This window comes from Mustela nivalis, assembly GCF_964662115.1.
Source record: "Mustela nivalis genome assembly, chromosome: 3".
Taxonomy (NCBI): Eukaryota; Metazoa; Chordata; class Mammalia; order Carnivora; family Mustelidae; genus Mustela; species Mustela nivalis.
The window spans coordinates 120270606-120295160 of NC_139022.1; the positions used below are offsets into that span (position 1 = coordinate 120270606).

Genomic DNA, 24555 nt, shown 5'->3' on the forward strand with positions numbered 1-24555 from the left:
TCATGTTTTTTTCCTCTTTCATTCCATTAATGTGTATTACATTGACTGATCTTTGTATGTTAAACCGTCCTTTCAGGAATAAATCCCACTGTGTAATGGTGTATAATCTCTTTAATATGCTGCTGAATTTGATTTGCTAGTACTTTGTTAAGGATTTTGCATCAGTATTCATCAGGGATATTATCTGTAGTTTTATTTTCTTGCAGGTGTTTGTCTGGCTTTGATATTTGAGAGGGTCATACTGACCTCCTGGAATGAGTTAGATAGTACCCATTAAGATTTTCTATTTGGGGGGCACCTGGGTGGCCTGGCCATTAGGCGTTTGCCTTCGGCTCGGGTCATGATCCCAGGGTGCTGGGATTGAGCCCTGTGTTGGGCTCCCTGTTCAAGTGGGAAGCCTGCTTCTCCCTTTGCCTGCCACTCCCCTTGCTTGTGTTCCCTCTCTGTATCCCTCTCTGTCAAATAAATAAATGAAGTCTTAGGAGCACCTGGGTGGCTCAGTGTGTTAAGGCCTCTGCCTTCGGCTTGGGTCATGATCACAGAGTCCTGGGATCGAGCCCTGTATCGGGCTCTCTGCTCAGCGGGGAGCCTGCTTCCCTTCCTCTCTCTGGCTGCCTCTCTGCCTACCTGTGGTCTTTGTCTGTCAAGCAAATAGATAGAATCTTAAAAAAAAAAAAAAAACTTAAAAAAAAAGATTTTCTATTTTTTGTGTGATTCAGGAATTTGTGTTTTTTGTGTTTCTAGGAATTTGTCCAGGTTATCTAGTTTCTTGGGTCTACAGTTGTTCTTAGTTACTCTCTTAACAATCTTCTTTTTATTTCTATAAAATCAGTAGTAATGTCCCTGCTCATTTCTGATATTAGTAATATGAGTCCTCTCTTTTTTTTCTTAGTCAGTCTGGCAAATGGACATATGTTTTTAATTATCTTGGATGTATTATCTGGGAGCGGAATTGCTGGATCATATGGTAATACTGTGTTTAACATTATGAGGAACTGCTACCCCATTTTCTAAAGTACCTGCCCCATTTTACATTTCCCCCATCATTGTTTGAGGGTTCCAGTTTGTCCATGTTCTTGCCAACACTTATTGTTCTCCAGCTTTTTAATTCTAGGTATCCTAGCAGCTATGAAGTGGTTTCTCATTGTAGTTTTGATTAGCATTTCCCTAATGACCAATGATGGTGAGCATCTTTTCATATCCTTATCGGCCATTCTTTCTCTTTTTTGGAGAAAGATTTATTCAAATCCTTTGTCCATTTTTAAATTGTGTTATTTGTCCTCTCATTGTTAAGTTGTAAGAGTTCTTTATATATTCTGGTTACTAGGTTTTTAATCAAAATATATGATTTCCAGGTATTTTTCCCACTTTGTGGGTTGTCTTTTCACTTTCTTGATCCTGTCTTCTGATGTACAAAAGCTTTTATTGTTGGTGAAGTCCATTGTGTCTATTTTTTCTTCTGTTGCTTGTGATCTTGGTGTCAGTTCTACCCACCCGATCTCTACTAATCCCCATATACTCCTTGACGTGCACTTAGGAGTATAATATGTAATATATAGTAATATATATATTAGTATATATAGTGTATATATATATATACTATATATAGTAATATATAATTTATAAATATGTAAGTGTATATATTATACATATATAATATTTTTATACACTTATTTTTTTGGAAAATACTGTGATGGAGTCCATCTTTTTCTTGCTGATGATCTTTAATAAGCAAATCCTTAAAGCCTCTGAAAATACCCAGGGCTTCTCAACTCATCATTTGGTAAAGGTTTACCAAGATGCTCTTACATCCTACCCAAGCCCTTAGCTCTTTGGTTAGAGGCACAAAGAAGGAACACTGATGATGAAGTTCAGGTTATTAAGGAGGATAAAAGAGATGATAATCCTGCCAGTTTGCTCCCCAGATATCTCTACCAGCATTTTATATTAGTTTTTGCTAGGGGGAGGCGAGATATGGCCCCAGGGTCCAGGCTTCTTGCTTTTTTGCACATTTCCATAGAGCAGTGATTCTCAAAGTATGGTCAGGGGACCAGCAACCCTTGCCCGGGTGTTTGTTAGAAATGCAAATTCTTGGACCCTACCCCAGCCAGGGGTGGGGTCCAGTGACTTTTGTTGTATTAGCAGGTTCTCCAAGTGATTCTGATGCACAGTAAAGTTCAAAGACTTCTGACATAGTGTTTTTAGCTGGTAGCACCTAGAGATTACTAGGAAAATCTTACTTGCCTAGTGAGATGGCATCCTCATCCTCCTCTTTGTTCTAATTCATCCTCATCATCTCTTGTGAAACGTGAGATCAGATGCTTTTGGTAACAAGTAACAGAAAATCTCAAACTAGCCTAAACAATGGCAGAAATTAATTGGCTTACATATTTTATTTGAAAAGTACAGGGGAAGGTCAGGTTTGAGGGGGATTTCGAGTGCGGCTCAGTAGTGCTGTGATTCTCTCTGCCCTCCTCTTTGTATCAGCTGTGTCTTCAACATAGGCTTCCCTCATGATTGCAAGATGGCTGCCTACAACCGTCAAGGCTTTGTGCTTCCTAATTGGCTCCAGAGGGAGATATCATGGCATCCTACACCACAAAGCAGAGCTCACTAGCTTGGCTGTGCTTAGACCAGCCCTGAGCCAGCCCTTAGTGCAAGAAGCAAAGAATTTCCCTTGAATGAGTTAGGCCTCCTCTCCCCACTGAGGATGGGTGAGTCCTACTCAGCTATCCCGGCTGTTTCACAAAAGTGAAGGAACCAATGCTGCATATGCAGGGGGAGGGAAGCCATCATACCTTACCCTTTTGGCTATTTGCACCAAATCCACTGTTCCTCTGCTTTTCTAGCCTTTAGAAATACTGTATCCAGGGGGGATCCTCTAAAGCAGAAACCTATCTGTAACACCGCTTTTTAAAACCCTTTGGTTGGTACCTTTCTCCAGACATACACACAGAGCTTTCAGAGTCAAGTTCATATATTTGGAGATGTTCGAATTCTAGTTCCAGGTAACATTTGTGACCCACTCTCTTCCCATTCATTTGAACTCCTTGGAACATTGTACGATTCCCCCTTCATACTCTTCCACTCTGCTTTGCCTCTGCACTTGCTGTATGCTTCCTGCAATGTCTTTGTCCTTCTTCATTTGGCAGATTTGCCCTTCAAAACCAGCTCTTCTCTGGGAGGCCCTCCAGGATGGCCACAGGATTTTAGGTGACATAGTCACGATGTGCCTGTACTGGTCTCTGCCTGTGGTCTTGGGGTAGGGACCTGTCTGGTTCATCCTGGGTCCCCCGTCCCTAGGCTTGTTATACACAGAGCTCAGATAGTGTTTGTTGATTGAATATGACTTTTATGGCCCTGCTGTACCTAGCACTGTGGAGCCCCTGGAAGACCCTTGGTTGGTGCTTATTGATGGTTTACACTGATCACAAACCTCACTTCTCCTGGTCCTGAGAAAACCCTGAGCCTCAAGTGGCTTGCTGCTCTCAAGGGAGTGTGAAGGATGAGTTTCTGATGGTTTTAAGGAGTTGGTCCTTGGTACTTGCAGCTTTTGGAATTGGGGCTTGGTGAGGGCTTAGAGGCCTTCAGCTCTGCACCCAGGAACCCTTGATCCTGAGAAGCCTCTTTACATCCTCGGACACAGTGAGCACAGGCCTGCTGGAGCTTTCATTGTGGACAGGCATAGATCCCCCCACCCCCTGCAGCGGAATAGATGCATCTGTAGCCAAGGGCTATTTTAGGCCAGTTCTTACCATTAAAAAAAAAGTTTATTTCTAATATTTTTTATTAATTATTTTTATTAACATATAATGTATTATTTGCCCCAGGGATACAGGTCTGTGAGTCATCAGGCTTACACACTTCACAGCACTCACCATAGAATATACCCTCCCCAATGTCCATAACCCAACCACCTTCTCCACACCCCCCTCCTCCCAGCAACCCTCAGTTTGTTTCCTGAGATTAAGAATCTCTTATGGTTTGTCTCCCTCCTGATCCCATCTTACTTCATTTTTTCCTTTCCTACCCCCCAAACCCCCCACTCTGCCTCTCAAATTCCTCATATCAGGGAGATCATATGATAATTGTCTTTCTCTGATTGACTTATTTCATTCAGCACAATACCCTCTAGTTCCATCCACGTCATTGCAAATGGCAAGATTTCATTTCTTTTGATGGCTGCATTGTATTCTATCGTATATATGATCCACATCTTCTCTATCCATTCATCTGTTGATGGACATCTAGGTTCTTTCCATAGTTTGGCTGTTGTGGACATTGCCACTATAAACATTCGGGTGCACGCGTCCCTTTGGATCACTACATTTATATCTTTAGGGTAAATACCCAGTAGAGTGATTGTTAGGTCATAGGGTAGCTCTATTTTCAACTTTTTGAGGAACCTCCATGCTGTTTTCCAGAGTGGCTGCACCAGCTTGCATTCCCACCAACAGTGTAGGAGGGTTCCCCTTTCTCCGCATCCTCGCCAACATCTGTCATTTCCTGACTCATTAATTTTAGCTGTTCTGACTGGTATGAGGTGGTATCTCATTGTGGTTTTGATTTGTGTTTCCCTGATGCCGAGTGATGTGGAGCACTTTTTCATGTGTCTGTTGGCCATCTGGATGTCTTCTTTGCAGAAGTGTCTGTTCGTGTCTTCTGCCCATTTCTTGATTGGATTATTTGTTCTTTTGGTGTTGAGTTTGGTAAGTTCTTTATAGATTTTGGATACTAGCCCCTTATCTGATTATGTCATTTACAAATATCTTTCTAATATTTTTAGAACTCCTATTTGCTGATTAAAATGTGGAACATACATACAAGTGTAGACCACCTGTAATCCTTCTCTGGGTGTTGACATATGTGCTTTCATTCCGTTTTCTAGGCACGCATACTTAGTGACTTCCTAAGGTCATGAGATGCCTATTTTATTTTTATTTGTCATTATTTTATTAATTGGGATTATTTTGTTAACTAAAGCCCATGCATTTTTTTTAAGATTTTAATTTATTTATTTGACAGAGAGAGAGAGAGAGACAGACAGTGAGAGAGGGAAGACAAGCAGGGGGAGTGGGAGAGGAAGAAGCAGGCTTCCTTCTGGATAGGGAGCCCGATGTGGGTCTCGATCCTAGCACCCTGGGATCATGACCAGAGCTGAAGGCCGACGCATAATGCCTGAGCCACCCAGATACCCCAACATTTCTTTTTTTTTTTTTTTATTAAGATTTTATGTATTTATTTGAGAGAGAGAGAGAGAGGGAGAACATGAGCAGGGTGAGGGGCAGAGGGAGAAGCAGGCTCCCTGCTGAGCAGGAAAACCGGTGTGGGGCTTGATCCCAGGACTCCCAGATCATGACCTAAGCCTAAGGCAGGCGCTTAATGACTGAGCCACCCAGGCACCGCCGCCTTCTTCCTCCTCTTCTTTTTATTTATTTTTAAAGATTTTATTTGTTTATTTGACAGGCAGAGATCACAAGTAGGCAGAGAGGAAGGCAGAGAGAGATAGAGGGGGAAGCAGTCTCTCTGCAGAGCAGAGGGCCTGATGTGGGGCTCGATCCCAGGACGCTGGGATCATGACCTGAGCCGAAGGCAAAGGCTTTAACTCAATGAGCCACCCAGGTGCCTCTTTCTTCTTTTTTAAAAAAGATTTTATTAGAGAGTGTGTGTATGCATGAGTGGGGGTGGGAGGGGGGGATGGGGAACCTGATGGAGAGGCAGAAGGGGAGGAAGAAGCAAATTCCCTGGAGAGCAGGATCCTGATGTGGGGCTCAATCTCAGGACCCCAAGATCATGACCTGAGCCAAAAAGAGACACCCAACCCACTGAGCCACCCAGGTGCTCCAAACCCCATGCAGTTCTGTAGCAGTCCCCTGCAGCCTTGCCACTGACAAGCTGAAAGCTAGAGCATGAAGATCCATACAGTTGGTGGGGGGGCTCCTGAGTGGCTCATTTGTTAGGTGTGTCTGCCTGCGGGTCGGGTCTTGATACCTGGGTCCTGGGATTGAGCCCTGCGTTGGGCTCTTTGCTCGGCGGGAAGCCTGCTTCTCCCTCTCCCACTCTCCCAGCTTGTATTCCCACCCTCACTGTGTCTCTCTGTCAAATAAACAAAAATAAAATCTTTTTTTTTTTTTTAAAGAAAATATCCATATAATGGAACCTAGTAAGAACTATGTTATGAACGGGACCTTTTTGTTTGTTTGTTTGTTTGTTTGTTTATCACATCAAGGCACTAAGATGTGAAATTTTTTCAAGCCAAAGGGTGGGAAAAAAGAAAAAGCTGGGGCGGGGTGGAAGAAAACCCAGACCATATTTTGCTCTATGTGAGAGGATAGGCAGTATTTACACGAAGGTTAATGGGCTATCACTCTTACACATACGTGATTAATAACAAGGAATGTTGTTCTTTCAGACTTGGACAGGATGGTCATCAAAACACTATATTGGGGTCCATATGCAAGTTGTGAAATATCATGGGTTTAATCCTGGCATGGAACCAAAAGCTGATACCTTTATTCTCAGGAATAAAACTAAAGATAAGCTCAGAGCTTCTCAGCAGCCAAAGCCATCTGTCAATCAATCAGTCAGTCAATCAGTCAATAAATTTTTAAAAATTACAAAAGGGAAGTGCATGGGGTCATGGAGCTCTTGAACTGCGGAAGAAGGAAGGATTGGGAGGACGCTCAAGCTCTCCTAGTGCTGAACCCTGGAGAGGCTGGTCAGAGGGACCTTGTGCAAGGGTGTTGTGTAAGGGAAGGTTTCACTAACAGAGGCAGGAAGTGCCCGGGTTTGACCACCGATTGCACTGACTCTTGATGATAACAGCGGGCATGCAGATGGGCTGTAGTTCTAGGAAGGCATAGATTTGTGGGAAACCTGAGTAACATGGTCTGAGTGTGACACTGGCTGGTAGTTTTGTTTGCAAGAGATTCAACAGGAAAGAGCGTGTTGGTTGCTGTGGCTTGGTTGTTGTGCTTTTGTGTCGAGAATCTCATTTTACAGCCTTGACATTGGAGGTAGAAGTTAGTGCCATTTTACAGATGAAATTGAGGCTCGGGGAGATTCAGTCACTTAATCAGGGTCACAGAGCCAATTAAGAGGCAGGACTTGAATTCAAGTTCATCTTGTCCTTTTCAACTTCAGGCTGTTGGAGAAGGGGGAAGTGCCTGAGCCTGCGGGTGTGTTCACTGTGTGGGCGGAGTTGGGCCTGTTCCCTAAACACCACCTCATCCAGTTCTTGCCAGTCACTTGGGTGATCCTGAGTATCGTTCCATTCTGCAGAGATGGGGGTCATAACCCAAGGGCACACATAGTAAGGGCTGGAGAGGCAGAGCAGGGGCTCCTGACCTGGGTTTGGTGGTAGCCTGGGCTGGTGGCGCAGGGGGAACTTCAGTGTTCGAGAATTCAGTAGAATTACATGCAAACGTATTCCTGTTTGCATTTTTCTGGGTGAGAAGAGAGAGGATATCTTTCATGGAGTTTCAAAAACCAACACAAGAACAGAAAAATCCCAGACATTTTAGCTCAAGGAAGTACTGACTGAGCCCCATCTGGGTCCCTGTTGCCCAGCAAGGCTTGTATGACCTGTCATTCTGGTGGGGTTTGGGTGCATATCCCCCCATCATACAGGCTGCTCGGATAGTAAGTGGTTTTGCCTAATGACCATTTTGCTTGTTTTCCACATTGCCTTTCATGGCTGGGGCTGGACTTTTCTAGTAGTTTGTAGGATTTTTTTTTTGCCTCTGGAGCTGAGAATTCTTGAGAGGCAGAACAAGAGGCAGTCCTGCAAGAGGCCTGTGCCTCTGTCTGGGTCACGTCTGTTCCCTGACCGCTGGGAACATGTCTAGTTGGTTGGTGGTTGGTTAAACGAAACAGTAAATGAATGAATGAATGAATGAGTGAGTGAGTGGGAAAAAGAAATACCTTATCTCACTCTTCTGGGTTGTAGGACATTAATCATCTCTGATGGCTTTTTTCCAGGGTCACTGTAGTGTTAGAAGTTCCTGGGGAGTACTGGCCAGGCATGACTGGAGTCACCCTGGGCGCCTCAGAGGCCACATCCTTCCTTCCTGGCAGGAGGTGGTGTGAGAGCTGGCAGTGTCCCGTACGTGGCTCTCTCCTCTGGCGTGGAGCCTCCTGCAACAGAGTGCAGGCCTGTCTCCTGGAGGCCCCGCCCTATGTTGCTGCCCCCAGTATCTTGTACCCTAAAGTCTCTGACCCCCTCTTTTTTTTTTTTTTTTAAAGATTTTATTTATTTGTCAGAGAGGGAGAGCTATGGAGAGCACAAGTAGGGGGGACGGCAGGCACAGGGAGAAGCTGAGCCAGGAGCCCGATGTGGGACCCGATCCCAGGATGCTGGTACTGTGACCTGTGCCGAAGGCAGCTGCTTAACTGACTAAGCCACCCAGATGTCCCTATCCATGGCCCCGTTCTTGAGCTGCTGTGGTTTCTTGCATCCAGATGTGGCCCATCCCCCAAATATAGCCCAGTGGTGGGGCCCGGTTAAAAACCATGTTATCAGCAGCCGCATCTTCTGGCTGAGAAAATGTGCTCCGTTGAAGTCACTTGCCCAAAGCCCTAGCTAGAGAACGGTGGCCTGGGGACCTGGGTCCAGCCCTGTATCACTGCATCCGTATTTTACATTGCCGGGAAGTCTCTGGAAGGTCTGCCACAAGATGGAGACTCATGGAAACACTGAGGCCACTCCTCCCTCCTCTGGTTGGAGAGTGGCTCTGGCCCAGCGGGTATGGCTGCGGTTTTCTTTCCCATTGCGAGAATGACGGGCCCCACTGCACGGTGCCTGCCTCTGCCAAGTGGATTTGGAGGGACTTTGTGAGCAAGCAGGGCCAGGGCCTGGAAGTGGGAGGAGATTTCAGGAATGTGTGCTGTCCTTGGTGAGGCTCTTGCCCCTCCCCGCCTGCTCGCTTCCATCATCTCAGGAAGAAACAGCATCTTTGCACATGTGATAGGAGCTCAGGGTAAGCGAGAAGGAGCGAGGATTGGGGAGAGCCAGAGAGGGGGCCCTGGCTTGGCACCAATGGCACTTTGCAGTCTTCTTGTCCTTCTGTGGCCCCTGTGTGGGGCTGGGAGCCCCTTGAGGGCCTGGGGGTCTGGTTGTTCTCTGGGGCCTGCTCCCTACTGGGTGTGTGATGAATGAAGGAACGCATGTATAAATGAATGACTGGGGGAGTTAAGAAAACTTTCTAGTGCAGGACTTGCCACTAAATAATCTGTGGCCTTGGTCAATCCCATCCCCTTTCTGGGCCTGGATTTCTTCTGCACCTGAGTTGGTCTTCAAGGTGCCGTTCCAAGCCAGCGAGGGCCCTGGCCTCTAGAAGATGGAGGAGAGGCAAGAGATGGGTGCTTGGATTCCACGAGGGCTCAGCCGGCTTGGATGTGGGCAGAGGGGTCCTCTGAAACTGCTGGTTATGGAGCTTAGGAAGTGGGGAGCTGGCAGGTGGGGACACAGGAGGAGGGGAGGCCGGAGGAGCGGGGAGGGGGCAGGTCTGGTGGCAAATGCTGTTTGTGCTGTTTGTACTGTGGGTTTCCACGGCAACGTTTTTTCCCCCCTGAAAAATGCCCAGCAACAGCTCTGGATTATAGAGCCTCCTGTGTGGTGGGTTGGGGTCAGATTAGGGGAGTGTAGACTGGACAGGCCCTGGGGCAGGAGGAGGAGAGGCCATCGAGCCAGGGCATTGGGTGCTGCCTGATCCTGCCAGGACTGGGGTTCCTGGGCTGTGTGCCCCACTCATTGTTACTTTGCCTTGTGTCTTCTGCAGATCATGATCGAGTTCTGTCCTGGGGGAGCCGTGGACGCCATCATGCTGGGTGAGTCTTCCTTGATCCAGTGCAGTGGTGCTGGGGCGGGCTCTAGGCTAGGACTGATGTCTTTCACTCCCTTCTCCCCAGCAAGTCACATGGCCCGTTTGAATACCTTTATGCTCAGTCCCCTTTTGGAAGCAGGGGCTTGGTTCCTGGAGAGAACGCAAATGCTCATTAGAAAACCAGCTCTTCCTGTTTGAAAAGAAGGCCTTGTGTCCTTGAGCTGGTCACTCACCCCCTCAAGCCTCGTTGGCCATAAGATGGGTGTGCCCCACCCCACAGTACCCTTAGGAGGTGAAAATGAGACCCCTGAGGGAGGTTCTTTGAAAAATGGGGCCCCCACCCATTTTGTAAGAGCTTAATGGGACTGTTACTGGGTTTTGATATCCCATACAAGCTTGAACAGTTGTGAATAGTCGGCTGCGGCGGTGTGACAGAGACTGGTGGGTCCTTTCGTTTATAGGATCCAAGTGCTTCTATTTTATTCCTGACCAGATTGACACTTTAGAGGGGTTAAGGAGCTGGCTGAGAGTCCCATAGCAGGACTGAGATGGGAGCCTGGGTCTTGCTGGCCTGATGGGCAGTGAGTGAGGAGAGGCCAGGGTTCTGGGGCCCCAGAACATTTAGAGGCAGGCCCAGGCTTGTGAGGCGGCTCTGGAGAGGGGAGGGTTTCTGTATTACATAGAACCGTTCAGCCACTCTTTTGTTATATTTCCCCCGAGTTATCTCAGGAATCTCCTGGGTTTGTGGCAGCCCTTCCCAGAGCAATGGAAATGCTGGCCTTCCATGCAGGGCCCCTTACCACTCCCAGGGGTCTTGGGGAGGTGGTGACGGTGGGTGACTGGATGTGAGTACTTATGATACAACCTTTGGGTGTTCCTTCTTTCAGCAGAGACTGCCTTTGAAGATTTTCATTGTTCTAGGTAGAATTAAACAAAATATAAATGGTGGTCTTGTATGAGTTGAGATTCTCTGTTATAAGGTGATCAAAGAATGTTTAAATTGGTTTAGTGGGGAAAAAAGGTGGGAGATGTGGGAGGGGGAAATTTATTTGTACAAATAACTAAAAAGTTCAAGGGTTTCTGGCTTCAGGCATAGGTTGATCTAGGAGTTCTTTTGTTGTTGTTGTTTATTTTGTTTTTGTTGGGTGGGGGTGTTTAACGTTCTCAGAAGAACTTGGTTTCTTTCTCCAACTCTTGGCCCCACTTTTCTCTGTGTTGGTCCCATTCTTATGATAGCTTTCTGTTCATAGTGACAAGGTGGCTGTAGGAGCTCCAGCAATCATATTTGGATTCTCAACAGCAGGATAGAAGAAGGGAGGGTGGGCCAACTTGACAAACACACACCCCATTTCCACTTTTTATAGGAGCTGCTACAGAAGCCCCACATGACACTTCCATTTACATCTCATTGGCACATCTGAACAGCACATAGCTGGAAGAGAGGCTGGGAAATGTGGTCGTCTTGCTGGGTGGTCATGTGTTCAGATACTAAAAAAGAAAGGTGAATGGGAGCCGCGTAGCAGCTTTGGCCTCTTCGGGTGTACAGCTTAGCTCAGCGAGGCCTGCGGGAGTATGTCAGAGATGGAAGAGGCGTTTATACATACCACGTCCTTGACCTCATTCATAAGTGGGGCAGGACCCACTAATTATGAATGAGCTGTGGCTCAGCCTGCAGGCGCTTTTACTCTCTTGCTCCCTGTTTCAGTTCTCCTGGTGGATCTGACTGCTCCAGCCCCAGGTGGTTTTCTCCCTATTGGTGGCAGCGGTTAAAGGAACATCGCCACCAGCATTCTAGAAGTCAAGGTGGAAGAAGAGAAGGTGGGATGGGGAGACCTGACAAGATGAGACCCGGCCCTGGTTGCAGCTATGTGATGAGGAATGGACTCTCCCACAGATGCCTGCCCTGCTTAGACGGACTTTTTGCCCTTAGTATCTCCCCATCACTCTGCAGAGTCACACAGAGTGATGATCCTGGGCTTGGGGTCCAAGAGACCTGGGGTTCATTCTAGGTTCCTCTGCGGGGTAGCTGTGGGGCGCTGGGCTGGCCCCTTTGCTAGACGAGGAGAATACGCATAGTGTGTTACTGTATGGCCCCTGTAGTTAGTTAACACCCAGTGTTTGCTCTGATCTGCTTGGCCTTACTTTGCCAGCTCTTAAACATTTGGCTCTCAGCCCTCCTCTGGAGGAAGGGGGTTTGTCGGGGGGGACTGGCTGGGGTTTCAAACAGATGCAGGATTCATCTGCAGTGTTGCAGATTTTTCTAATAGGAAGAAAATATTCATTTATTGCTGTGTAATAAAAAATTAATCTGAAGAACTTATCTGTATGATTCCAATTATAAGACATTCTAGAGAAGGCAAGACAATGGGGACAGAAATCAAAGTAGTGACAGCTCAGGGGCTGGGGCTGGGGGTGAAGTGTTGATCACACACAGATTTGGGCGAGTGATGGAAACATTCTGTATCTGAATCCTGGTGGTAGTTACGTGATTAGATATGTTTGTCTAAATTTGTAAAATTGTACATCTAAACAAAAATGAATTTTACTGTCAATGAATTATATCACAGCAGACTGGGCTTAAAAAAGGCCTACTACCTTACTGTATTGGGTCACTGTGAAAATTAAATCAAAGAATGCATCGAGTCTCTAGCTCCATGCCTGGTACGTTGGTAAAGGCTCAGAAAATGGTGACCCCGGGGCCATCACCATCATCAGCACCCCCACCACCACTGTGCTTATCTGATTTCATTTATGTAGAGAAATCAGCCACGAGCAAGTCACATTTTGACATCTAAAAAAATTGCAGAGAATCTAGCATAATCTCAGGACCAGCGTAACAGTAATTCCCTCTTACTGACTGTCCTTTGTACTGAGGAGTGGCCATGCTTTATGGCTGGAGCCCTGCCTACCTCTCTTGTCAGCATCCCATTTTATGGATTAGATGAAGGCCCAGATGTGTGGAGCACTTTCGAGAAACCGGATAGCTAATAAGGGGCAGCTCCTCTGTTCAGGCTCAGACTGGGTGGTCCTGATGCGGCCCCCCCACGGGTCTGAGTCTGTCCATGGTTTGTGGGGACATGGGAGTTAAGGATGATGCCACAGGGAGGGACAAGGGTTATGTAGACCCCAGAGAGGGACCCTTGGTAGGGTGTGGGGCCAGGCTTCCCAGGGCAATGCTGCTGGCTTCTCCAGCCTGTCTGGTGTATTTCCCCAAGCCTGCGGGATCTGTCCTGGAGGATTTCTGGCCAGATGTGGTAGTGGGAGGGGACAGAAGGGGAATAGTCAGGGGGAGGTCTGGCAACAGTGCCCTGGCTGGCTGGCCCTGGAGCAGTGGAGGCTCACTTCAGCACAGGTGGCTTGATGGAAACAAGCACTAAGTAATCACGATGACCAGCAGGTCAGTGAGCTCAGGGTGTGGACCTCGAGTCTTCTCATGCCCTCCCTCCTCTCCACCCACTCAGTCCCCCTTCTGTCGTTCTCACCTCCCTCAGCCATTGGGTGGGGAATGCTTCCTCTCCGAAGCCTTGGCTGGACGACAATCACGGCCCTTGGCCGAGCTCCCCACCTGCTCCTGTTCCACCGCTAGCTCTTCCCTCAACCCCGCTAAGGAGAATTTTTTAATTGCAAGAATCAGATTGTCTCTGCCTGCTTAGAAAGCCTCCCCTGGACTGCCCATTGCATTTCAATTAAAGTGTAACCTTCAGAGATAGCCTTTGAGGTTCTGCACAATCAGGTCCTTCCGACCTCTGACCTCAATTCACTTTCCCCTTACCTTCCCCTTCAGTCAAAAAGGGTCCTTTGCACATGCAGTGCGCCTTGTGTGGAAAACGCTTTGTGCCCCCCACCCACTCAGAGAAGGGCCCTAAGGATCTCTAAGCAGACACTGGGATGTGTCGCCATGCGTGTGTCTCCCGACCAGCACACAGAGGCTCTTGACGACAGCCTTCCCACCAGCCCTTCACCTCCCAGTTCCACCAGCCGCCAGCACACATTTCTTTAATACCAGCCCGTGTCAGCCTCCAGGCCTTTGCTTCTGCTGCTTCCTTGACCTGGAATGGCCTGGAATGACTTGGAATGCCCTAGCCCCACCTTTCCGCCTCTCAAACACCTGTTCTTCCTACAAGACACAGCTTGAATGCCCTTACTCTTGGGGAGCCCGCTCATTTCCAGGCAGAAGGGCTTGCTGCCCAGCCTGCCCGTCCCCAGCCCCCATCCAAATCCCACTCTGTTCTGAGCTTGGCTCACCGTTCCCGTGCCCCTCTCAGTGTCCCTGCACCAAGCATGGAGCCTGACACGGAGTGAGTTTCCCCTCACTGCCCGGTTGCAGAAGGGATCTTGCCTCTTGGAAGGGTTTCGTTGATGAACCTGAGCTCTGAAGCAGGCTGGCTGGCTTGAATCTGAGATCTGTGAATTTCTACCTATGTGACCTTGAGCAAGTGTGTTGATCTCTCTGAACCTTGGCTTCTTCATCTGTCAACTGAGGTAATGACCATGCCTGCTCCATAGGGTGACAATGAGGACAAAATAGGTAACATAGGAAGTACTTGGAAGTGAACTTGGTACACAGTCAGTGATCCATGATGCTTGCTGCATTTGTATATCTTGGACCTGGCACAAGCCTGACATGCAGCCTGCCTGCAGTGAGTGTGTGCTGAGTTGACAGTGGTTCTCCTCTCTTTCCAGAGCTAGACAGAGGCCTCACGGAGCCCCAGATTCAGGTGGTTTGCCGCCAGATGCTAGAAGCCCTCAACTTTCTGCACGGCAAGAAGATCATCCACCGGGACCTGAAAGCTGGCAATGTGCTGATGACCCTCGAGGGAGACATCAGGCTGGGTAAGGGGTGTCTGTGGGTGAGGATGGGAAGGCAGACCCCACGGTGCCTGCTGGGGGTCATCAGCCCGGCCTCTGCAGGCAGGAGGGAGTATGTGTGAGATCCTCACTCCCATGCTGGCCCAGGCTGTCTTACCTGCCCTGGGCCACAGAGCGCAGACTGTTCCCATTGGCACAGTCTAACCCACTGGTTCTCAACTGAGGGCGATTTTGTCCCCCAGGGATGTTTGGCAGTGTCTAGAGCCATCTTTGTTTGTTACAGCTAGGGCCAGGGGAGACTCTTGGCATCTGGTGCGTAGGGGCAAGTGATACTTGATGTCCTGCAGTGCACAGGACAGCCCCTTGCCACACAGGGATCCCGCTGGCGAGGCTGGCTTGCGAGGCTGGCTTGCACTGTGGGAGGTGCTGGTCTGACCCTTTTTCCTGCTAATGATCAAGAGAATTTGAGTGAGCGCAGTGGACAGAGGGATGAGTCCGCCTCCATTCACAAATAGAAAATAGTACATCAGACTTGAGCTTTTTAAAATACATATAAAATGTATCATCTTAGCTTTGAAGGACACAGGTCAGGGGCATTAAGTACATTCACGCTGTTCGGCAACCATCACCAGCATCTGTCTCCATAAACTTTCCATCATCCTAAATGGAAACACTGTCCCCATTAAACACTCAGCCCCACCCAAGCCCCAGCCCCTGGCAGCCTCCATTCTGCTTTCTTTGTCAGATTTTGACCGCTCTGGGGACCTCATATAAGTGCAGTCATTTGTGCTTTGGTGTCTGATGTATTTTACTCAGCGTCCTCTCCTCAGGGTTTATCCCTGTTGTAGCAGATGTCAGAAGTTTTGTGTTTCTCATACTTTAAAAAAAAAAAATTTTTTTTTTAAATTTTTATTTATTTACTTAAGAGAGAGAGAGAGAGAAAACGATAGAGGTCACGGAGGGAGAAGGAGAAGCCGACATGCTGCCAAGTGGGGAGCCTGATGTGGGGCTCCATCTCAGGCCCCTGACTGGGATCATGACCTGAGCCAAAGGCAGACGCTTAACCGACTGAGCCACCCAGGCGTCCCTATACTTTTTTCTTTTTTTTTTCTTTACCAAAATAACACACACATGCTTCCTTGCTCCCACCACCACCTTTCCTCGTCCATTTCCAGGGATGACACTTTTAACGCTTTTCATGTTTCCTCTTGCATTGATAAATAATGTACTTGTCATGCTTTTTCTTAAGTAATGATCTTTATTGTGTGATGAAAAAATAATGAAGGTTTATTAAATAACAGTTACATAGTACAGGAAGGCTTAGAGGGGAAAACCAGGAAGTACCTCCAATCTCATTATTTAGTTGTTGGCACTGGTGGTCATCCCAGATAAGATCTGCGTCTCTGCCAGTGGGAGGATGTACAGAGAGGTGCTGGCAGTGGTATTAATGGCAGAGAAGAGGATATGCTCTTATTTACCAGTTGGACTGCATTCCACTCTATTTTCTAGTAATTCCTTCCTGGTAGCGAAAGTATTCATTCATCTGCACACCCCCGCCCCTCAACCCTCTCCTTCCAACATCGGAGTGTCACTGTTGTCGTTCCTCTAGTGGAACCTTTGTGGCTTTGAGGAACATTTGAATTCTGTCAAGAATTATGACAGACTGCACCAGTGTTGAGTCTGTGTGAGGACTACAGGGATGGGCATGAGGGTTGGCACAGAATGGTACAGTACAATCAAGGACATCTTCCCCTGCAAGAGGGCAGCTCCCAACACCCTTGCTTGGAGGGCTCTGAGGCTCAGATAGGGTGGGGACCTGCCTTGGGTCACAGAGCTAAGCAAGGACAGAGCCAGAGCTGATCCCAGGGCCACTGGCTCACGTCTCAGGTACGGCCCACATCAGTGCACTCACTTCCGTGTGTACTTGGAGCAGATGGATGGGTTAGGGAAGGGCTGGGGCGTACAAAATGTATGCAAGGCTGGTAGGTTCTCAGATTTAGTTCATCTTAGTGTTTTGGAGGCTCCGACACTCACATTGCTGGGTATAACCCACGGTTTCTGTCTCGGGTGGGGCCCAAGAACTTGCCTTCCTTTCCTCCCCTCTCCTCTTCTTTTAAGATTTATTTATCAATTTGAGAGAGAAAAAAAAATGTTGGGGGAGACACAGAGAGAGAGAATCTTCAAGCAGACTCCCTGCTGGGGGTGGAGCCGGGCGTAGGGCTCCATCCCACCACCCATGAGATCATGACCTGAGCTGAAGCCAAGAGTTGGATGCTGCACTGACTGAGCCCCCTAGGCACCCCTTGCATTTTTTTTTTTTCAACATTTCTTTTCTTCCTTCCTTATGAGCTGGGACCAAAGGCTGGGCAGAGGGAGAGGAAAGACAGAATCTCAAGGAGGCTGATGCAGGGCTCGACCCTAGGACCCTGAGATCATGACCTGAGCCAACATTAGGAGTTGGATGCTTAATCAGCTGAGCTACCCAGGCACCCCAGAACTTGCATTCTAATAAGTTCCCACTTGCAGCTGATAATGGGGGCACACTTTGGTAAGCACTGCTTTCACCTCCCACTATCCATGAGCAGCATCAGCATTAGCTGGGAGCTTGTTAAAAATGCTCTGTCGTCCGGAGGGTATGGTTGGTTCTGCCTTGAAACCAGCAGTATGAAGAAGTTTCTCATTTTGGGCACAAGAGGGTCGCACTCTTTTCTGTGTCCCAAAGACTGGAAACCCTGATACATGGAGGGTCTGTGCCTTTTGGGTTTCAGCTCACATCCATGTGGCTGTTCTCCCTCCTTGTTCATTCTTTCACCGGGAATGGTTAAGAGCATGCACTCTGTAGTCAGGGAGTTCAGAGTTCAAATCCCAAGTCTGCCTCTAGGTCTGTGACCTTGAAAAAGTCATTTAACCATGCTGTTTTTCCATTTTCTTATCTGTAAAATGAGAGTGATGATAGAATGTCTGTCACAGGGTCAGGAGGCCAGTTACAAGAAAGTACATGTGTAAAGCCCTCTGTAAAGCCCAGCTGTAATTTTCTATTGTTTCCTTTAGTGTCTGCTGTGTGCCAAGCCCTGTGCTGGGCAAGGAGGGGAATGAGACCCTAGTCCTTCTACTCTGCAGAGTTCTCAGGTAGTGGGGAGGTAGAAGGGAGCCTCAGGGCTGGGGAGGGCTGGGGAGGGAGAGGGCTGATCTGTTCTTCCAAGAACCTGGGCCTGGAGGTTTGGGTTTGGAAGAGACTTTGAGGGGAGGATAGTTTGAGCTGAGTTATGAAAGGTGGATAAGTATTTGCCAGGTAAACCAGATTGGACAGGGGAGTCCAGGAAGAGGAAGCCTGGTGGGCAGGGGCATGGAGATGAGAAACAGGGTATTTTGGGGGACTGATAATACAAGTAGTGCATGTTTATTGGGTTTATGGAGCCCCCACTAGATGCCAGCCATTAGAGGAGGCACTTTTTAGGCACCTCATTCAATCAGCACTCCAGGGGTATTGGGCAGGGGTGTGGGGAGGGTAGGGACTCTACCAGCCCAGAAGAGGCCACTGAGAAGCAGTAGTAGGGTTGGGCCTCAGGTCTTCCTGACTCCTCAGCCCCCATGGACAGGCTCCTTCAGGGGTAGAGTGTGGGTGGCCAGGGAGGGGCCTGGTTGGGGAGTGCCTAGCCTTTAGGCTCAGGGAGTTTATGGGGGGCAGAGAAGAGAATCCCTTTGAATCTGCAGGATTCAAAGGAAACCTTCAGCTCAGCCTTCAAGAACTTATCACTTGGAGGAGGCAGAACACAGCAAACCCTGGTCAGGAGCAGCCAGTCAGCGCAGGGAAGCCCTGGCAGGGACAGGGATGGAGGGAGGGGCCCAGCAGCCTCGGGCTGAGATATCCCTGGGGGTGCTCATTTCCCATTTCCATGCCCCCCCTTAAACACCCCCTAAATCTGGAGGGCGCTGACATGCTGAGCAGACTCCAGAATCTCACTCAGAGCTTAGCAGCGGGTGGGATGGAAGCAGATGGGTGCATCGGGTTTCCAAATGACTTGGCATATGCAGTTGAGAAAACCAGGAAGCCAATCAGAAAGGAAAAAAGTTCAGGGAGAGTTGAGGGTGAGTATTTACACAATTCTGCTGAGCTCTGGGAGTGGTGGGGTGCAGGCCTGCTGAGGCCTGTTGTTCTGTTTTGGAAAATCCCCCTTCCCCCTTGGGCCTGGGATCTGCAGCCTGACGGAGCAGTGGAGGAGGCCTGGGGGAAAGGGTGACAGTTTCCTAGTGTCTTGGAACTGTCTTGGGCCCCTGAGCCCCCCTGCCCCATGTATTTATATAACTCAGGGATACAGAAGAGAATTGCTTAGCAGATCTTTCTCCCAAGTAAGGGAGTCACTTCGTTGGAGACCATAGCTGTGCTGCTCCCTGGAGTGGACATAGAATGAAGAAGCGGCAGGGTGAGCTGAGCAAAGCGGGGGTTCTAGGCACACACAAGCCTGGTTCAAATCCTGGCTCTGCCACTTTGAGCTGGAGAAACATATTTAATACCAAGCCTCAGTTTCTTCATCTGTGCAATGGGTGTAACAGCAGTTTCGCCTCACAGGGCTACTGTGACCACTAGGGAGAGTGTACAAAGGACTGGCACAGGTATCAGACTTCCTTGAGATTCATTTGATACTTGCCAAGTAAAGCTCAAGTTCTAGCTCTGAGTGGACGTGAAGCAGTTCTTGATGACTGGTAGGAATGCATTAGTGTGGAGAGCAGGGAAGAGGGTCTGCGCCCTGGGATGGTTGGGATATGAAGTTGGGGGGTGGACTTTGAAGTCTGAAGACCTGCACTTTTGTCCTGAATCTGCCACTTCGCATTAGAGGACCTTGGGCAGTCACTTAAGACTTTGGAGCCTCGACTTCTCAAACTCAGGGGTGTGGTAATCGTTCCTGTCTCACAGAGTTGGTGTGACAAGTTAGTGTATGCAAAGTGTCTGTGGGTGTCCAGCACATCGGAGAGGTGGGCGATGTTGGGCCTAGGAATGTCTCAGAGAAGCTGCCATGAGAGAGAATGTTCCCTGTTCTCCAGAGAACCTGTGTTCCTCTCCCCAGCTGTGCATCTCTGAAAATGGGAGGTGAATTTTACCTTAGGGGTCTTCCAAGTCCCCAGCAGAAGTCTGGACTGGCCGAAAAATCACAAAGCCCTGCACAGAGCCTGGCATATAGAAGGTGCTCAGATCAGTAGCAGCTTCCAGCATTGCCATTACTTTTCGTTTTATTTACTGGAGGGTTCCTAGTTCCCAAAGTCCCCTTGGTGCACAGGAGGCCTGGCAAGTGGGCCTGGCAGCAACCAGTTACCTGCCTCTCACCCCCACTTTGACCCCCACCCCAGAATTCCTGTGTGTTGTCGCCGGCGTCCTGGTGCCCTGGTTCTTTCACTCTGGCTGCCATGAACTGAGCCAGTGTTTGATAATATAGAAATTCATTTAGTCCTCAAAGACCACTCATAACATTTTACAGAGGTGGGATATCTGGCATTTTTTTTTTTTTTCAAAGAGGTTAGCTTAAACACAAATCATACAGCCAGTAAGAGGCACATCTGGGCTTCAGACCAGTGCATCTGGCTTCAGAGCCTACGTGCTTAACCATTACTCTATTTTAGATTCATGGTGCTAGTGATAAGAACCAGTCTTCTGTGATTTAAGGCAGACAAGAAAATGTGCGTGTATGATACACGGAACTGTGATGGTGAAGTGATACAGCTGGGCATCCAGGGCAGCTGGACCCTGGAACACAAGAGACTCTCTGGTCTGCCCTTCCGTGCATGTCGGTTAGGCTCTCAGACCAGACCGCCTCACAGAGCTTCTGGCAGGGGCTAGTTTAAGTTTTCTCAGGATCACCTCCTGCAGGACCAACTGAACCTCACCATTTCAGGTCTTGGAGTCCGTAATCCCAGTGTAGTACTCTGATTGGCTTAGCCTGGTGTAGGTGAAGATCTCTGGACCAATCAACGTGATCCAGTAAGGAGGGCTTCTCTGATTGGCCCAGCTCGTGGCGCTCCCTGAGACGGAAGGCGGGGTTGGGTAGCCAGATGGAAGCCTTGCCCAGCTGCTCCCTCTTTCTTTCCGTGGAGCAGCGTGGTTGGGGTGGGTCGATGGTTCTCCAGAGGGTGAGAAGATTTGTACTGGCCTGAAAAACAAAGTTGTTATCCACTTAGACTGGCGTGGCCTGTTGGAAGCAAGAACAGAGTTCTGAATGTGTGACTGAGGGAGAACATACCAGAAAAAGACAGGGTTCTGTAGGAGAGGGGAGAGAGGGAAGCAGGAGGGCTGGGGGGCTGAGGGGCTGAGGAGTGAGCGGGAGACGGGGGCCTCTGTAGTGCTCACGTGTGTTTCAACAACAAGAAAAAATGAACACAGAAATGGAGAAGTCGAGCACTTGGGTCAGTCTCCTATTTGGCCAGAGATGCGATGTCTTTAGTAGGTGGGGGAGACTGAGGCTCAGAGACAGGAAGCAGTTGGTCTCAGAATCTTCTCGCCTCCCTGCCAGGGACCGTTTCCATGGCACTCCTGGGGAGGCAGACCGTTCTGATAATTAAGAGAAGTCCCTTGGGAGCCCTGGTGGATCCTCCCTCTTAATGAGCTGGCGTGGTAATCCAGAGGAAGAGGGCCCATGGGCTTCCAGGGCTGGGGGACGGAGCCTTTGCCTTCTCCCATCCCCACCTCCGTGTCAGCAGGCCCCACACCCTCTCTAGGCTTCGCTTCCCGGTGGGTCCTGTGAGGACCCTGGCTTGTGTTGGTCCGCACGGCCACCGCTGGCATTTTAGATGAGACAATGTTTTGCCTTGGGAGGCGCAGTGTCGGTGGCTCTGTCCCACTAAATGGCAGGAGCACTCCCCTTCATTGTGACGGCCAGACGGCCCCCATTCCTTTTCCTTTTTTTTTTTTTTTTTTTTTAATTTTATTTTTTTGTTTGAGAGAGAGCATGCGAGAGTATGTGTGTGAGCAGGGGGGAGGGAGAGGGAGAAGCAGACACCCTGCTGAGCTGGGACTCTGATGTGGGGCTTGATCCTGGGACCCTGGAGCCATGACCTGAGCCCAAGGCAGACTCTTAACTGAGTCACCCAGGTGCACCACCCCCTCCAAATTCCCTTTCAAACACGTCTTGGAACATAGGTACCATCCCTGGTTGGGGACCATATAGAAGGTTCTCAGACTTAGAATTCCGGGGTTTCCCTACCCACGCTGGCCTACAGACTCCCTGGCCAGGGGTGGAGGGTCCACGAGGGCAGGGGGGTACAGAACTCTTATTGGACAGTGGTTTACCTTTAACTAGCTTGACATTATCTGGGAAAAGGCTCCTCTTGGATTCTTTTGGTGGTCTACAGTTAAGGGGACGGATGAGAGATTTTGTTACATATATTCATATATTCTAAATTCACAGCCTTGTGTATGTGTGTAATATATAATTGTTCTTATGTATGTAATTTTTAGTTAAGAAAGGAAAATATGGTATTTACACATGTATAGGAAAATATGTGCAGTGATATTTAGTGCAGCAGTATTTGTAACAGTAAGAAATGAGAAATGATCCAATTTACTCCAGTAGAGGATTAATTAAATAAGTTATGGTACAATGGAATCTTCTTTAGCTATTGAAAATTAAATTGTAGAAAATGTGTAATCTCTTACAAAAAGGTATATGTATACATGAAGGGACAAAACACAGCTGCAAAATAGCAGGTTTAATCTGATTTCATTTTTAAAAAGTATTTTTATTTATACATACACTTTTATTTATATAAATCTGGAGCTATATGCAGCAAACTCATAAATGTTTATCCCTATCAGGATTATGGAGACTTTCTCATCTGTAAATGTTTGAATTTTTTATAAGCAGCATTGCCTTGATAACAGGAAGAAACTATATATAAGTGAGTATATAGATAGATACAGTCATACAGACAGTTTGCAATAAGACCCACAATGAAGGAAACAGAAGTCACTCCTGATGTTGCGAGAATGCACCCTGTAGGTCCCCTTTTGGTGTTTTTTTCTGTGTACAGAGGACTAGGCAGTGGTAAAGAGCACAGATTCAACGTCCTGTCTGTCCTTAGAGCTGGGTGACAGTTCGCAAGTTCCTTAACGTCTCTAAACCTCAGTCTTCTCATCTGTCAAAGAGGAATAATAGGGCACCTGAGTAGCTTGGTCGGTTAAGCATCTGCCTTCTGCTCAGGTCATGATCCCGAAGTCTTGGGATTGAGTCCCCATCTGGGTGGGTGGGTGGGGGTGCCCAGCTTAGCAGGGAGTCTGCTTCTCCCTCTCCTTCTGCCTGCTGCTTGTGCTCTCTCGCTCTCTGTTTCTCTCTCTCTCTTTCTCTCTCATTCTGTGTCGGAAAAAAGACAAAACAAAACACAAAAATCTACCTTAAAAAAAAGGGTGGGGGAGGGGGGCTGGGAGAGGGGGGTGGGGTTATGGACATTGGGGAGGGTATGTGCTATGATGAGTGCTGTGCAGTGTGTAAACTTGGAGATTCACAGACCAGTACCCCTGGGGATAAAGATAAATTATATGTTTATTAAAAAATTAAAAGATTTTAAAAAAATCAAGTAAAATGTTTTATTAAAAAAAGGGGGGTGGAGTAATAATCTTCCCTGTAATAATCTACCCCCAAAGGGTCACGGCTGTAAACGACATGCATAGGGATATACAGGCTGATGATATACAAAATGATATGCAGGGGAGGATCGAAGTGATGGGCGTATGTCTGTGCAGCACTGTATGCCTGCTCACTTCTCAGTAAACAGCAGTGTTTGTTAGAAGTGTTGGCTAGGTGTGTGCCGCGTTTCAGGGTTTTCTCTCTCCGCTGCGGCCAGTGTGCCTTCCATCCAGCGTGTGCAGCTCACCCCCTGGCAAGTGCGAGGTGCTCTCACCACATCCTGGCTCCCACTGGGTTTTACTCAAAAAGCAAGAACAAAAACCCACAAACCTGAAGAACTTTTGCTATGAGCATTTCATCTTCTTAAACCAGAAAGGCAGTAGGTACTCTTTATAAAAAATATATATTTTGGGACGCCTGGGTGGCTCAGTTGGTTAAGCAGCTGCCTTCGGCTCAGGTCATGATCCCAGCATCCTGGGATCGAGTCCCACATCAGGCTCCTTGCTCCGTGGGGAGCCTGCTTCTCCCTCTGACTCTGCCTTTCACTCTGTCTGCCTGTGCTCGCTCTCGCTCGCTCTCTGACAAAGAAATAAATAAAAAATCTTAATTAAAAAAAAAAATATATATGTATTTTTAAAGATTTTATTTAGTTGTCTGACAGAGACAGCTAGAGAGGCAACACAAACAGGAGGAGTGAGAGAGGGAGAAGCAGGCTCTTCGAAGAGCAGGGAGCCCAACGCGGGGCTTGACCCGAGCCAAAGGCAGAGGCTCAACGACAGAGCCACCCAGGCATCCGTATCAAAAATATTTTAAAGAATAAAAGTGTCTCGGGGCGCCTGGGTGGCTCAGTGGATTAAGCCGCTGCCTTCGGCTCAGGTCATGATCTCAGTGTCCTGGGATCGAGCCCCGCATCGGGCTCTTTGCTCAGCGGGGACCCTGCTTCCTCCTCTCTCTCTACCGTCCTCTCTGTCCTACTTGTGATCTCTATCTCTCAAATAAATAAATAAGTTAAAAAAAAAAAGAATAAAAGTGTCTAAAGGTAAAAAATGTAAGATCCCCTTGGTGTGCTCACCAAAATCCTCCTTCCAGGGAGTTGGTGACAACATATTAAGTTTGACGTGTAACCTCTCAACCCCTCTTCTGTGTGTGCGGTGTGTCTGCTCACACGGTGTGCAGAGGTCGTTCTTTTAAAAGACAACTGTAATCACACTCTACCTTCTATCATATGCATCAATTAGTCAACAGTATGTTCCGGGCAACATGCTAGGGATAGCATCCCACATTAGTACACACGCATACAACCTCATTCT

At 48.1% G+C, this 24555-nt stretch overlaps 1 protein-coding gene across 2 annotated transcripts in view; it reads left to right on the plus strand.

Annotated features, from left to right (window-relative positions):
• STK10 (serine/threonine kinase 10) overlaps positions 1-24555 on the plus strand; it is a 120464-nt gene that overhangs the window by 42744 nt on the left and 53165 nt on the right. For both annotated transcript variants that reach the window (XM_082726102.1, XM_082726103.1), the window contains exons 3-4: positions 9780-9828; positions 14508-14657. In XM_082726102.1, coding sequence (XP_082582228.1) covers positions 9780-9828; positions 14508-14657 — 199 coding nt within the window. The remainder of the gene's footprint in view (positions 1-9779; positions 9829-14507; positions 14658-24555) is intronic.